Raw genomic sequence first — 16,170 nt, 5'->3', positions numbered from 1 at the left:
TGAACGAGTCATGTTGTCTGAGTGAATAAGTGAGGTAAATAAGGGGGCGAGAGTGTGAGATAAGGGAGGTAGCCAAGGGCACAGGAGAGTGAAGAAAGACAAAAGGAGTAGATGAAGATGTGAAGGCAGTGAGTGAAGTAAGAAACAAGGGGAGGGAACAAGGGAAGACAGCTAGTGAGCAAGGGCAGGAGGGGAAATGGTGATGAAGTGCGAGTGTGGCTCTGACTGCATGGGGAGATGAAGGACCACCGCAGACTGACACCTGGACACGAGATTAACAAAATGAGATCAGAGGATGAAATACAGCACAACTGCACAGAAGGTCGACACCTCCACCCCCACAAACGCACTAATTACACCACACACCATTCTGCCCATATCTGATCTAAGGGCCCTACTGCGACTCTCACAGACCTTCTGAAGTGTTTTCAAAGAGCGGCGGAGGCGGAAATTCCTGGATGTTTTTATGGCGGCTCCAATATTAATACAGTACATAGGAGACAGCTGTGCATATTTATCCAGTCTTTTACAAAGCGTGGGCTGGACACGGGCACGAGTGTGAAAACGACTTTAAAGCACCCGTAATATTTTTTTATTCGATGTTATATAAATAAACACCGAAAAGCCAGGTCCTCGCTGGTATGTAGTAATTCTGAATTTTTATGAATGACTGCATTCATCAGTGACCACGCCTCGAGCCCCAGCGATCCGCTTTGGACTAGCAAAGCCCGCCTTTCTCCGCCTCCTTTTGGAATGCCCTGGCCGCACGCCCGCGTTTTAATTGGCCCAAAGACTTCAGGTAGGCGGGGCAGCAATGAAACACATGACAGTAATATAAAGAGTAGTTGGAATATTAAAAGGATAAAGTGCCTTGTTGACTCGCCGTACCAAGCCGAACTTAAAGTCTGCTTAAACTTAAAATCTTTTAATAACGAAAACGGAGATCTTTCATGTGTGGAATTCTGGAACTTGTGTGTCGGAATTTAATAACATATAATTAAGAGCATCCTGCAACAGTTTTGTTACCTTGTTAAAAAGTACACCAAAATATTCTGCTGCCTGTTTTTTTTTTTCAAAATATTTTTGCTTGTTTGATATCAAATTTCAAGATGAGGATTGTAATGTTCTTTTTTCTATTCATAATGGTGTCTGTTACGTCGGTAAGTAAATCCGCATTCCCGTGCACAAATGCGTCAACACGGTGAACACAAGCTCGCGCGTTGTTCGCCGGCGCGCGCTCGGAAGCTGTTAAGAAAATCCCGTCAGTCTTCAAAGACGCGCGCGCCCAAGCGCGCATTCATTACACACTAAATGAGCCCTTTGTATAGATGTTTAATGGACCCTTCAAATACATTTGAGCTTTCTGTTGAAAATGTATGTGAAATTGTCCTGTGCAGTGACTTGAATGCCAAAAGAGTTGTATGTTTTGTTTAGCGTGTCAAATTTTCCCTTGTTTTTACTTTAAGATGTTCTATATTATTTGGCCTGTTTGTTTTCGACTTTTCATTAGTCTAATGGATCTTGCGGACATTTGGAACAAACATTTGTTAGCGTTTTCAGATCATTTATATGTGCAGTATAAGATCTATAATTTTTATATACCTCATATTATGTTTTTAAAGGGGTAAGCGTGAAAGTGCGTGCACGGGCTGGGACGGTATCCACGTGTGTACAGGTATCGCGATGATATCTCTGGAACCGCGGCTGAAGAAATGTGTGTTCATATATCACAGATATTAGATATGATCTTCCACATGTCCAAGGGTGAGCGTGGATAACTCTTCATAATATATATGAAGAGTGACATACATGCAGACGCTCTAAACAACCAGAGCTCGCCCTATGGAAGCGATTGAGCTCTTTAGCCCGTTTGGTACTGGACCGCTCACGGTGGTACACGTAGGACTGTTTTGCTGGGCAAATGGAGTGGGGACACAGGATGATCTGAAACAGGTTTTGAAAGGGAGGAGAAAAGTGGTGACCTAAGTGTGTGTGTGTGTGTGTGTGTGTGTGTGCGTGCGTGCGTGTGTGTGTGTTGCGGTGGAGGGTGAGGGGGTGTTCAATGACTCAGGCTTTCAGCAATGCCAAGAGAAAATTGGGATAACTGCCCCGTGATGAGGGAGTTAAAACAAAGTATTTTGTAGTTAAACAGCAGTTACACGGCAGCTCCGGAGACCACAGCAGTCAGGTGGACACCAGGAACAGGGCCTGTGTGCTGTTTACATGACAGAACACGTCTTTTCAGATATTGTCTTCAATCAAGTGGTTCTTCCTCATATGAAAACCCAATGCTGTAAATTACTGTACTAAATCATTATATCACTATAAACTAGAACTATACCAAAACAACCTCACTGTAAACCACATGCTTTTCTATCTCCCTTGGCCTTATATTCCAGTTTTTACTTACAAAGGTCTTGATATAGCAGTAAGAAGCTGTATCAGACGTGTTGGAACAGGTAAACACGAATGTGGAGGTCGTAGGGTCGTAGGGTCATAGGCAGGACTGGAGGAGAACCCTACGGGCTGCCCATTAAAGTGTAGAAGATGCCAGCTTTTCAGCAGGTCAGTGCTGATTGATTCAGCAGTCTGTTTCACGCTCACGGATGTAAACCCACAATTGTACACTGATACTGAAAAGTCTCTTTCAACTGTCTGAATGTAAACCGATGGTTCGGTGTCCTTGAGAAAATATTTCAGTGGCTCTGAGCTGCACAAGGTCAAAGCTAAAGGCAGACCTGATACGTTATCATGGCAGAACTCACCCGAGAGAACTGACAGCCACGGTGACTCTTAGCCACACCTCTGCTTTGCCCATGATATTTACTTCAAGCAAATATGTGTCCTTACTTCAAGTAGCCTACGTATGTTTACATTATCTTAAATATGGGACTTATTCCATAGAGTGGGAGATCCTTTTGTATTTTGTTGCTGTAGTGCTGAAAAACTGTAGAGTTTTCCAGTAGAATCTGTTACCAATAGAAAACACTTACCTGTTCATATGGCTATGGCTTACACATGAGCTAATTCTCAACAGAATTTGGCATCTTAATACATTTAGATAAGCAGTATTTTTAGAACATAGTCATTCTCAAACCAACGTTAACACCCTTTTTGTACATTTTAAAGGTGTTTAGAAACACCGTACTCAAATCTGCACTGTAGGTGTTGGGTGCCGTGATCTTGCTGTGGTCGAAGGTCCTCCGGTCTTCACCTGCTGCGTTTGGAACCTCCTCTTACGGGGCTCTGCTACACACCTACAGCTGTAACCCCAATAAAACGTGTTGAACGTGGGTCATTTGTGCATTGAAGATAAAGCATGCACGTGGGAGGCAGTGAGACATTGACTACAGTACATGAATAGATGTGTGGAGGTGCCTCTCTGTCTGGGGACTTAACCTACCGCTACGACGCTAACACTGCTTCTGTTTTCAGCTACATGTATCATCATGTCACAGTGTGTCCTGTGCTCCGTACCCTCTTCTCCCAGCTGGTGATGGCGGCCTGCCCGTCGCTGTGTCAGTGCCCCGCCGGGCGTCCCGCGTGCCCCCCGGGCGTGAGCTCCGTGCCCGACGGGTGTGGCTGCTGTAAGGTGTGCGCCGCTCAGCTCAACCAGGACTGCTACGTGGGACGGCCATGCGACCACCACAAGGGCCTCGAGTGTAACTACGGAAACGACGTAGGCAGCACCCGTGGAATCTGCAGGGGTGAGTGGTGTTAAAACTGGGAGGAGCCAGGTTTGATTCTAGCTCACCTCCCTTAGCTGTGAAGTCTCCGCCTCCGGTAGCTGTGAAGTCTCCGCCTCCCGTAGCTGTGGCTCACGTTTCTCCTCATCTTCCAACAGCCATGCAGGAGGGCCGCTCGTGCGAGTACAACGGCCGCGTGTACCAGAATGGTGAGAACTTCCGCGCTGGCTGTAAGCACCAATGCACGTGCATCGATGGTGCGGTGGGCTGTTCGCCCCTCTGCCCCAGCGACCTGCCTGTGGCCTCGCCCTCTTGCCCCGCCCCCCGGCTCATCAAGGTGCCTGGCCAGTGCTGTCTGAGTGTGGACTGCCACCGAGGCTCCTCGGTCCTGCCCCCTGTCTTCAGGCACCCGCAACTACCCCCGTATATCTACCCTCATCTTCACCCGTACGCCCCCTACCCCAAGGAGTACCCCAAACGGAATGGACAGAACCGCCTGAGTAATGAGCTGGTTGAAGTGGGCAGGAAGTGGGAGAAGCCGCACAGTCACAAACACTTGGGAGGTGAGGGAGCTTGTGTGTGTGTGTGTGTGTGTGTGTGTGTGTGTGTGTGTGTGTGTGTGTGTGTGTGTGTGTGTGTGTGTGTGTGTGTGTGTGTGTGTGTGAGGCGTATGTGTAATGTACTGGCTATGTGTGTGTGTGAGGCGTATGTGTAATGTACTGGGTGTGTGTGTGTGTGTGTGAGGCGTATGTGTAATGTATTGGGTGTGTGTGTGTTGTGTGTGTGTGTGTGTGTGTGTGTGTGTGTGTGTGTGTGTGTGTGTGAGGCGTATGTGTAATGTACTGGCTGTGTGTGTGTGTGTGTGTGTGTGTGTGTGTGTGTGTGTGTGTGTGTGTGTGTGTGTGTGTGAGGCGTATGTGTAATGTATTGGGTGTGTGTATGAGGCATATGTGTAATGTACTGGGTGTGTGTGTGTGTGTGTGTGTGTGTGTGTGTGTGTGTGTGTGTGAGGCGTATGTGTAATGTATTGGGTGTGTGTGTGTTTGTGTGTGTGAGGCATATGTGTAACGTGTTGGGTGTGTGTGTTTGTACGACGTACGTGTAATGTATTGAGTGTGTGTGTGTGTGTTTGTGTGTGTGAGACGTATGTGTCTATTCAGCATGCATGTGTAACCAGACCCACTTTGTGCCACTACTCACAGTTCTACACACACACACTTCCCAAGGTCATTGTGATGACTGGCTGTAAAACACCTTTAGGGGCAAGTAACATATAACACAAATATATAAGATAACTTAATTATTTAGTAAAGCATTACATTTCTAAATTCCTTAGATGTTATTTTTCATTGCCTGTGCTTCCTCAAAAAAAGGACATATAACACACACACACACCCGTGCACACACACCCATGCACACACACGTACACGCCACAAACAGCACGTACCTCTGTCAGACCTTATTCCTCCGCTGCGTGATCTTTCCCCATACATCAGTGTTGCCTGTTCAGTGAATGGTGCTTGTGTAGTTACTCACTGTCCCACCCTCTCTCCCTCTCTCTTTACCACATCTTCCCCTCTCTCTCTCTCTCCCTCTCTCTTTACCACATCTTCCCCTCTCTCTCTCTCTCCCTCTCTCTTTACCACCTCCCTCTTTCTCCATTTCTCTTTCTCCTTCTCTCCCCCTTTACCACCTCTCTTCCCCTCTCTCTCTCTCTGTCTCTCTCTCTCTCCCTCTTTACCACCTCTCTGCCCCTCTGTCTCTCTTCCCCTCTTCCCCCCTTTCTCTCTCTCTCTCTCTCTCTCTCTCTCTCTCTCTCTCTCTCTCTCTCTCTCTCTCTCTCTCTCTCTCTCTCTCTCTCTCTCTCTCTCTCTCTCTCTCTCTCTCTCTCCCCAGCCTGGAAGAAGGCAGGCCGGCAGTGTGTTGCCCAGACAACGGCCTGGACTCAGTGTTCTCGGACCTGTGGCATGGGAGTATCCTCCCGCGTAACCAATGAGAACGCTCAGTGCAAGCTGGTGAAGGAGACTCGTCTGTGCACCGTCCGTCCCTGCAGCTCATTGGCTGAGCCAGTTAAGGTACTCCATGACTTGTTACAGAGCCTGGGCAAGCCAGCGCTAACCCATCCGGCTGGGAATTGTGGGATTCTAACATGTGTTTGTGGATTTTACACACCTGGTACAAGGCGGTGTGTTAACACTGAATAATCCTTTGTTGAGGGGATTTACCTGCTTATCCCATGGTTACTGCATCTACACATGTTTACCAAAGCCCATGTGTTATCCACAAAGCCACAGATGGTTTTATTTTGGGTGCTCCTGTAAGCTGACACTCATTGGTGGGTTTTGATGAAGATACAGCCCACACTGCTGCTACCATAAATGCTATTACCTGCTCTGGTTGCTCTTTGCTAAGTCTAACCACCATTATTAAACTCTAAAATACTAATTCTGCTGAGCCAATAATAAGCAATTTTTGCTATGCAATCTATAACAGTGACAAAATGTAGCTTGGATTGGTGATTAAGCTTGCATGGATGATTAAGTCTTGTACATTATTGGAATTTTACACTTACCATCCAATCAAAATGGATTGTTCACTCATACCATGGAATAAGACAAGTATGCAGTATACACAACACAACATATCAATATTAATAGTCTATAGTTCATAGTTTGCCGTTGTCATAGTTTGACTGTTCGGCTTTTCTGCTAATAATGACCAGTGGTTCTAAACATAATGAAACCTAACATGTTTTTAAAACATACCTGGGTTGACTGGAATCCATAGTGTATTTATTTAGTAATGAGGTCTTGATTTAGTCTGGCCAACCAAATGAGTACACATCGTGAACTCCAGAGTCAGACTGACATGGAGGGCACTAACAAAACAGTGAGGGTAACTGGCCTCTCATCATCTTTGGTCTTTATTTCCTGCGCGCTAACCTTATATGCAGACCTTCAAATGCTATCTCACACGACCAACACTGTAAAAGTGATTAAAAAAACAGTTACCAGCTTCTGTTCTTTATTTGCATCCTGATTTTGGCAAAAGCCATTTTTTGTGTTGGGTAGAAACACTGTGCAGGCGTGAGGACAGTTATCTTTTATTGCCGTTTAGAAAAACAAGGAATTTGTCTTTGGTTACACAGTGGCTTTTAATTCACGGCCAAATATTCATTCACATAATGACTAATGTCTCAGTGATGATTCCTCGGAGGGTTGATATTATTTATCGTATTTATCAAGCCGCAATAACCGCATCTCAGATATCAGTCTGTAACAGTTCGAAGCCACAAACATGAAGTGCATGGTGGATTAATGTCGTCTGTAAATTAGGGGTGAAGGTTTAGGGAGGAGAGACCTGACATTTGAATACCACATTCCTGCAGTCCAGCCCTGCTTTGGGGAAGCCTTTGGGATTACTGCTGACAGAACTCGACCGGGATTCCTGGTCCATTCAGTGAAATCCTTTTGGATTTCCACAGTCTGTTCAATTGTTCCCTTCCCTTACCTATAGGGCTGGGGCTAATTCCTTGAAGACCTGCTCTCGCTGGAGTTCATGGTATGGTATGGATGTGACAATACCGCACCATTGAACTGCTGCTGTATGCTCTTAACTAACGGAAAATGATACGTTGCTTTATACTGACCTTCACAGCCCTTCCCCAGACACCAGCGCTACACGTAATTCGTTCATCTCATTTAGGTATTTTACCTGCAGATCTGCTGTGTTGTGTCGCCAATTTGGAGTCATAAGTTATGCCATCACAATGGTGTTTGTTGTACTGCTCAACCAATGAATCACCAACACCGCAATAACGTCACAAACGAATTCTTTAAAAAAACAAATTGCGTTTTTTGTCTGGTTTCTCATTCTAACAGAAGGGTCGGAAATGTTCTCGCACCCGGAAGTCCCCTGAACCCCTGCGTCTGCACTATGCCGGCTGCCGAAGCTCCCGGCTCTACCGGCCGAACTACTGCGGCGTGTGCCGGGACGGCCGGTGCTGCTCCCCGCGGCGGACGCGCACCTCCTCCGTGCTCTTCTCCTGCCCCGACGGCGAGCGCTTCGAGAGGGCCGTCATGTTCGTGCAGTCCTGCAAGTGCGGCAGCGAGTGCGGACACCTGAACGAGTCCTCGCTGCCGCCCCAGCGCTGGCTCTATGGCGACACGCACAAGTTCGTCGACTAGGGTCCCAGCCCCCTTCGCGGCGGACGACAGACACTGCCAGTCCCCTAGCCCGTCCCCGATAGAGTAGAGACTTCCAGTGTAACTCTAGTAGAGACAAGACCAACGCCTTCGTTTTTAGAAATCCATTCTAGAAAGTGAGAAAAGGAAGAAAGATTATGAATGTGTCGAGTATTTTCAACTGAAGAGTGCCGGTAGAGGACAAATTCCTGGCTTCAGTGCAGATGCCATCGTGGTTCTGAGAAGAATCCCTAAAGCTGCCTGGTGACTGACCAGGTGAAGATATAACATGGTGAACATTTGGATTTTCCATTGACTCTGGTTCATAGAGGCATCACAAGACAAGGAGTGGTGGATAAATGAGATTTCAATGATTCCTGACGCTCAAAGCTGACAATCTCTTAGTATGAAAATCCCACTCCCACCCAGACTGCGGCTGTGCAGTGGAACCTGTAATGCTAGAACTGTATTTTTTTAAGACAGAAAAACCTTTGGAGTGGAAAGTGTGCTTTTCCCTTAAACAGGGCAATAGACGAGACTAAAGAATAACATGGGATATGGGTTCAACTACTCATAGTCCCATAAACTCTATAAAGAGGTTTTCATTTTCTAATAAAAATGTTGATGGTATTTATTGTACTGGCATATATATATAAGATGACAAGCTTTTTGGTGGTTTGTGGAAGGAAGCTCATGATTTAAATCAGCAAAATTCGAATCTTGATGGATTCTGAAACCGACTTGGAGAGGGGAACCTGGCTGAGCACCAGGTGAACATCACCTCGACCCTTGACCCTGGTACTTCTCCTTCAGTGCATGAGGAACCAGCCGAACAGGTCTACGGCATCTTGGCGTCAATGTGGCACGTCGATGAATCAGCAAATTACACTCCTGCCTTCTGGGAGCTGGCGGGCCACCCTCTGGGTTCTGCAGCACAAACCCACTTTCAAACGGGCCTGTATGAAGTAAACATGTAATTTGAAAGTGATGGGTGGGAGCGCTTTCGATGTTGGCTCTGGCTGTGGCCTGTAATCTAGCTGGCGAAGCCTGCAGCTCACCCAGGCCAAGATCCAGCTCGTGTCTCTTTACGACGCTGTGGTCTGTTTCCTGCCCGCTGGGTCTGGTATGCAAGAGACTAGAGGTGACATCAGCCTGATTGGGGTGGGGGGCAATGTCTCCTTGCTTTGCTTTGAACAGTAGCTTTACACGTGTTACTCTTTATGGTATCTTCAAATGAACAGATATGAGGGTCTTCGTCCTGGAAAGAATTAAGTAAATAACATGTCTACGAGGGAAGCTAAGTAATGAGATTAAGTATTACGACATAGCTGAGTAAAAGCTATCAACATTTTATAAGTTCCAGATGCATTATAATGCAATTGACCATCTAGGAGATGTTCTAGGAGCAATGTTCTAGAAGCAGACATTCTAGGAGCACATTCTAGAAGCAGAGATTCTAGGTGCAAATGTTCTAGGAGCAGACGTTCTAGTTGCAAATGTTCTAGAAGCAAATGTTCTAGGAGTATGTTCTTAATATTTTTCAGTCTTATATTTATGTATCAGGTGTATCTCCTGATGTTTTAGCATGTTGACCATTTATTTAATGACAATGTGTTCTATTGTCTGGCTTTTTAAATTTACAAAATGATTGTAATTTCATTGTTTAGGTCCCAAAATAAAATGAAATTGTTTTTTTTAATGAACGTTCAGGTTTAATACTCAAAACATCATACTTTCAGGGTTCATATCTGGGAAAACCATGATGAATCATGCCACATGTAAAGACAAGTCACCCAAAAATTGCAAAAGGAGAAAGTGTACGATGCTGGTTTTCATTAAATTGAAATAGTCACTTTACAGATTCAATCTGATCATGCTGTTAGCTGGTGTTAAACATTCCATTCTAAACCGATTTTGGTATGCTTAAAATACACAAAAGTTGACTATTAAAACATCACCAGACATTTTACCACCCAGTGCTGCACATGATGGTTAACCCAGACCACTGTATGATCATTTGACCATGGCTCTTTGCAAAGCTGGAGAAAGACCTGTTTGGCAGACGGAGAGGAGCACCAACTCTGCAATGCTGAGACCAACATCGCCCCCTGCCGTCTCTCAGAGGAGCCACACTAATGGCACATCTATTCAGGTCATCTGTGGGTGAACCTTGATGTACATCTAAACATGTATATATAATGGCTTTGCACTCAAATGCAGTCATCTGTGCACCAGTAAGAGAGTCATTCACTATGGAGGTTCTAGGATTCAAACTCATTTCCAATTTATTATTTTAAAAATCCATTTAAAAACAAACACGCAGTTCCTGACTGAGAACATAATTTCTTAAGATACTGATATTCAGGTATGAGTGAAATTTCACTTTGCAACTCCTAAAGCACAAAAGAACAAAGAAATCAAAACACCATGAACAATAACTGTATAAAAAGTTTTAATTTCATTAAAACAAAAAAACACAAGAGCTGACGCCCCTCCTCAAGCCACACCCCAAGCCCCTCCTCCAGCCCCACCCCCAATGAGGAAAAACAAAAACAAAACAAACAAAAAGCTAAAAACGTTGTTGAGAAGCAGAGCTTTAAAATCAACAGCGCGGACTAAAGGCGATTCCTCCATCAGCACAGGTGGTGTGGGCGGAGAGCACGCCCAACGGAACACACAACAGGAACGCGGGTGAGCTGGAGGTCCTTAGGCTTGATCCCAGGACTCATCTCGACTGCTCAACTGTGGGGGGAACAGAGGAGACGAGAACGTGGTGTTACTTGGCCGATATGGGCATCGTCGGTCACACGCGCCCTCCAGCACAGGACGAAGACCCCAGCGATGTGAAGGTTCACTAAACCCACCCCCGGACCTCACAAATGAGGGTGTGTGAGAGAGACGGACGGCTCTTACTGTAAGTGGAGATGTCAATCTCCTCCGGTAGCTCCGCCACGTTGACCTCGAAGCGGTCCTGCACGTCGTTCAGGGTTTTGGCGTCAGTCTCGTCCGACACAAACGTTACAGCCAGACCTTTGGTGCCAAAACGGCCAGCACGGGCCACCTGGACAGAGGACACAGAGCAGGACGCGTCAGAGAGGACACGTAAAACGCCACGTCTGAGTGGTCACATCAAACGCCACGTCAGATGCCAGTTCTAGCCACGCCAACTACTCCAGAAAGGAATCGGCCTGTCGTTCCCCTTTAGCAGCTAAACGTGGTTCGACCAGCCAAGACTCACCCTGTGCAGGTAGGTGTCTGAGTCCTCCGGCATGTCGTAGTTAAAGACGATGTTGACCCTCTCAATGTCCATCCCTCTGCCAAACAGGTTAGTAGCCACCAGGATCCTCCTCTGGAAGTCCTTGAACTGCTGGTAGCGGGACAACCTGAGGGACAACACAGGCAGGTGCTCACACAGCGTCCCCAATGCGCAGGACTCTATCGTGCCTGAGCACTCATAACTCTGCAGCTGCAGACATCACATTCTGATGAAACTCTGTGCTCTCAGAACAAGGAGCACGTTAAAGTGACGTCTCCAGCTCAGAAGAGCGTGTAAAGGTTTGCAGGGCAGGTACCTCTCCTCCTGGGCCATGCCTCTGTGGATAGCGATAGCGGGGAAATTCTGCTCCACCAGCAGCTGAGAGAGTGCCACGCAACGCTGGACTGACTTCACAAAGATCACCACCTGCAGGCAACGATGATATGATGACACACGAAAAACATCTCAGCCTCGCCTGCACAACGCAAAACCAGTTTAAGAACAGGGCCCTAATAAACCCCAAATATGCAAGTTCTAAGGCCGGTAAAACCAGACTGCTGCAATGCTGCACTCTAAACACTCCTCTGGGCCCCAGAGCTGAAGTTTCTAACCAGAAAGGAAACCATGACTTGATTCATTTAATATTTTTAAATAAAGACACAGAACATGTTCCGAGGGGGATTTGGGGGTTTTTCCTTTAGCACAAAGGGCAGGTGTTGAGTAAATAAAGGAGTGCTTTATGACAGCGCCTTTCTGCTCCTCGTCTCTGGTGAGTTTGGGTAGGGCTCCCGCTCAGCAGCCTTCCTCCTCCTCCTCCTCCTCCTCACCTGGTTGAACTCAAGGACGTCGAGCAGGTCAAACAGCTTGCGGTTCTTCTCGCTGTCCTTCAGTTTGCAGTAGTACTGCTGCAGGCCGTGAAGCGTCAGCTTGGTCTCGTCGTCCACAAACACCTCCATCGGCTGGGCGGGGCAGCACAAAAACACATGGAGACAGTTTACACGCCACGTCGGACCGCCACGGCGTAAAGGCGCTCGGGAGGCCCGCCACGCTGCAGCTGTGTCTGGGTTAGGACGTGCCGACTCCCGGGCCCGGAACACTCACGTCCTGCATGAACTTGCGGCACACGGGACGGATCTCTTTGCTGAGGGTGGCGCTGAACATCATGCACTGCTTCTCGTGTGGGGTCAGCCTGAAGATATCCTGAACGTCCCTCCTCATATCTGACAGAGAGAGACAGACACAGAGAGAGACAGACACAGAGAGAGACAGACACAGAGAGAGACAGACACAGAGAGAGACAGACACAGAGAGAGACAGACACAGAGAGAGACAGACACAGAGAGAGACAGACACAGAGAGAGACAGAGAAAATTTTAACTTAATAAAAAATTTTTTTTAATAACAGTAATTTGAACCCTGTTTAGCACATATTCCCGATTTAAGGTCGTGCGAGCAGAAAGGCCATACCGAGCTGCTCCAGCATCTTATCACACTCGTCCAGGACAAAGTGCTTGATGTTCTTCAGGCTGAGGGTCTTGTTGCGCACCAGGGCGAGGATGCGGCCCGGCGTGCCCACCACGATGTGCGGACAGCTCTTCTTCAGCACATCCTCGTCCTTCTTGATGGACAGGCCGCCGAAGAAGACGGCGCACTTCACCGTGGGCATGTACTTGGAGAAGCGCTCATACTCCTTGCTGATCTGGAAGGCCAGCTCACGCGTGTGGCACATCACCAGCACGGACACCTGCACAGAGGAGGAGCCCAGCACACCACAACGGGGGAGGAGTTAAAAACAGCATCTGATGAAGAAAGTCAACAGGTCTCTCGTGATGCGTTTAACCCAAACCAATTTATTCATTTAAGGATGCTAATTAAAATTTAATTACTACACACTTAATCGCCTGTAGAAGTATAAAACCAACTGGTTCATGCACTAGGAATATAAAGGTGCAGATTTAGTTTTTCGCGAGTCCATCTGAGGTGGGAGGAGCGTGGTGAGGGGGGGAGGCGCCCACCTGTCCGTCCACGGGCTCGATCTGCTGCAGCGTGGCCAGCACGAACACGGCCGTCTTCCCCATACCGGACTTGGCCTGGCAGAGGATGTCCATGCCCAGGATGGCCTGAGGGATGCATTCGTGCTGCACTGAAACACACACACACGCCGGCGACACGGTAAACACCAGAACCCGGGCCACACACACACCATCCCAGACAGTGGTCATGCTCAAAGAACTTAAGACGGCCAACTGAAAGCCCTATGGATGCTGACCCAAACGACAGCAGAAACACAGATGTTAAAACAACCAAAGATCAAAGAGGTCCAATAGTTCTGTTTGCAGTATGTCTTTTTGTTTAGTTTACTTTAGTGGATGAAGGTAAATGAGGGTAACAATTGTTTATACCAAACTGAGGCCCAATATTTAACTGCCTCCAAATGTGTCATGTAAACTGTACATACAAATCCCAGTAGTGAATGAAGACAACTACCGTCAAACATGATAACTGCTCAATAGCGAAAGACCACGTTGATAAAATGGTGTAGACAAAACTAAAACAAACAAACAACAAAGGTGTGTGAGCCATACCTTCAGAGGGGTGCTCAAAGCCACAGTCCACAATGGCCCTCAGGAGCTCCGGTTTGAGCAGGAAGTCTCTGAAGCCAGAGCTGTGGATGGACACGTAGGACCCCTTCACCTCCTTCTTCCCAGCCGGGGTGGCACTCTCGGGGGCTGCCTGTGGCTCCTCGTCCTCCTCATAGTCCAACAGCTCGTTATCAACGTCATTCTCTGCCATACTGTGGAGGCACACACACAGGTGAGGGGAAAGGGCCATTGTGGGAGAGCAGGACACACGTGAAGCACACCTGGACCACCTAAACCCGGTTCGGTTCAATTAACTGGGCTTAATTAGGGCACTTCGCTGTGGATACCAGATACCCAGACAATGTGTACGACCCCCCCCCCCCCACCTATGAACACAATACCTCAAAATGGCACTGAATAAATACAGAACCCACCCACCCACAGTCGAAACTCGTACTCTTCATTTCATGTTGTGCACAAACACACACGGTTGTATTTTTTGTTCAGCCGACCGGCTGTTGTCCTGCATCAGCTGGTCGTGACCAGATCTACCCGCGTTACGTAAGTATTCACACATTTAAGAGAGGGTTCGTCCACCATCATGTGTGGTCACTTCTGGCTGGAAGGACACGCCGTGGACGGGGAGGGTGCTGTTATCGGACACGGGGAGGGTGTTATTATCAGACACGGTGGTCCTGGTCTCTGAACAATGGCTCGTCTTCATTCAAAGGCCGCGTCGTCGTTAATGCTAACCGGCGGTTAGCCTCACAGCTAATCGCGCCAGTCCCGTTTAAAGTTGAGCCTTTAGGTGCGTTTATTTGTTTTAATTTACGTTATCCGTTTATCACACAATATCGAGTAGGCACAGAAGAAACTAGTACGCAGTTGTAGATTAAATCTAGTCAAGTCCAGACGAGCTAGCCAGCGCGATCCTGCTAGCGCGAGCCCTGCCTCGAGCTCAAAGGCTAAGCTAACTAAGCTAGTTCGCTGGATCTCCTTAGCCAGCGTGCTAACAAACGACATTTTAATTATTGTCGGAATTATTTACGCTACTTCGCTTATTATTTCCGTTGAGAATAACGAAGTAATCACCCACACACACAAAAAACATTCAGAATGGTGACGGAAGTTGACTTAACAGGAATAAAAACGGTTCTTACCTTACAGTAACAACACACGAAGAGGAAAGAGAAAGCTATCACAACCACATGGGCAGGCCTCAAGTTTATACTACAATCCGGAAGTACCGCCTTCTCAAAAAGCAGCAATATGATTGGGCCGCACAGACGTCCAACACGCGAACGTTTCATAAGGAAAGTCGCTATTGGTCAGTCGACGCTGTCACTTATCATCGTACGGCGAAACTTCTTTGTCAGGAGGGTCTTGAGAAACGCGCTGGGAAGTTGAAACCGGGAGGAAGCTCGGGTCTGTTTTATTTGTCAGGATGAATGAATGAAATAGGCAGCGTGTAAAGAACAAATTATACCACGCCCAGGAAACTTAATTAAGCAAATGTATTAATATTTTTGATAATAATATAATATTTTTTTTATAAGCGCCTTTCAGGATACTCGAGGACACTTTAAAATAAGATAAGAAACCATATAAAACAAAACATTCAAGTAAAATAGATATAAAATTAAGTAACAAATTAAAATTAAATCACCTGCATTAAAACAAGTACTGTATTCACATTACAAATAAGTATTCAAGTATTCACACTGCATTGCAAGCTAAGATAAGGGCTCATTAGGTTCATCCCAATTCCTCTTAAATATTCCCGTTTCTGTGTGGCCACGGTAGAAGTCTCTCACTGAACTCAAGCTGAACTAAACCAGGTCAGCCACTACGACTTTAAATTAAAACCCCAGTGAGGATGACCCTGTGGCTGTAAGTGCGATACACAGCGGGTCTCTCCTGCCACCTTTATAAACCAAATATAAATGTTTGAGTCGGTTTTTCAGGCGATGAATAAATCTGAGGGTGCACCCACGACAGAGGAGGGAGGGAGACGGGCCCTGGAGATTAGCCTATAGGCCATGAAGCAGGCGATCTCTTAGGTGTAGCAGGAGTAACAGGAACTAAAGGAAATCAACTGAGATGCACACACTAAATGTCTGCTAAAATGGCATTTTAAAGTTGTATTGTGTACGATTTTGGGGGATCTATTAGCAGACATATAATATGGTATACAAAACCTTGTTTAGTTTATTGTTTAACCAACAATACCATGAATCATTGTGTTTTTGTTAACTATAATATCTGCATAAGGATGAAAACACCAGCTGTTGATGAGTTCTTAGTGTGTGTGTGTCTGAGAGAGAGAGAGAGACAGACAGACAGACAGACAGACAGACAGACGGGGAGTGTTTATACCCAGTAATCTGCCTCCTCACCTCCAGGGGGCGCCCTCGCCTCAGTAGTGATAGGTGATGTGCCCCTTTCCCCCCTCTAAGCTCAGA

The 16,170-nt window shown here is 46.8% G+C and overlaps 2 protein-coding genes across 2 annotated transcripts; one reads left to right on the top strand and one right to left on the bottom strand.

The window, feature by feature from the left end:
* The first annotated feature begins 879 nt into the window (after positions 1–879).
* Positions 880–9,572, top strand: LOC143517541 (CCN family member 1). The gene is made up of 5 exons (XM_077010186.1): positions 880–1,160; positions 3,491–3,707; positions 3,845–4,249; positions 5,583–5,761; positions 7,568–9,572. The coding sequence occupies exons 1-5, from the start codon at positions 1,110–1,112 to the stop codon at positions 7,871–7,873; spliced, it is 1,158 nt and encodes a 385-aa protein (XP_076866301.1). The 5' UTR covers positions 880–1,109; the 3' UTR covers positions 7,874–9,572.
* Positions 9,573–9,817: 245 nt separating this feature from the next.
* Positions 9,818–15,027, bottom strand: ddx39ab (DEAD (Asp-Glu-Ala-Asp) box polypeptide 39Ab). The gene is made up of 10 exons (XM_077010185.1): positions 14,869–15,027; positions 13,712–13,920; positions 13,142–13,269; positions 12,594–12,870; positions 12,228–12,346; positions 11,954–12,085; positions 11,443–11,552; positions 11,109–11,253; positions 10,784–10,931; positions 9,818–10,612 (listed from the first exon to the last, which is right to left on the bottom strand). The coding sequence occupies exons 2-10, from the start codon at positions 13,917–13,919 to the stop codon at positions 10,596–10,598; spliced, it is 1,284 nt and encodes a 427-aa protein (XP_076866300.1). The 5' UTR covers position 13,920; positions 14,869–15,027; the 3' UTR covers positions 9,818–10,595.
* Positions 15,028–16,170: the final 1,143 nt, after the last annotated feature.

This window comes from Brachyhypopomus gauderio, chromosome 6 (assembly GCF_052324685.1).
Source record: "Brachyhypopomus gauderio isolate BG-103 chromosome 6, BGAUD_0.2, whole genome shotgun sequence".
NCBI classification, from domain to species: Eukaryota; Metazoa; Chordata; class Actinopteri; order Gymnotiformes; family Hypopomidae; genus Brachyhypopomus; species Brachyhypopomus gauderio.
Note: the sequence above shows the minus strand (reverse complement) of the source record. Positions and strands in the feature narration are given on the sequence as shown.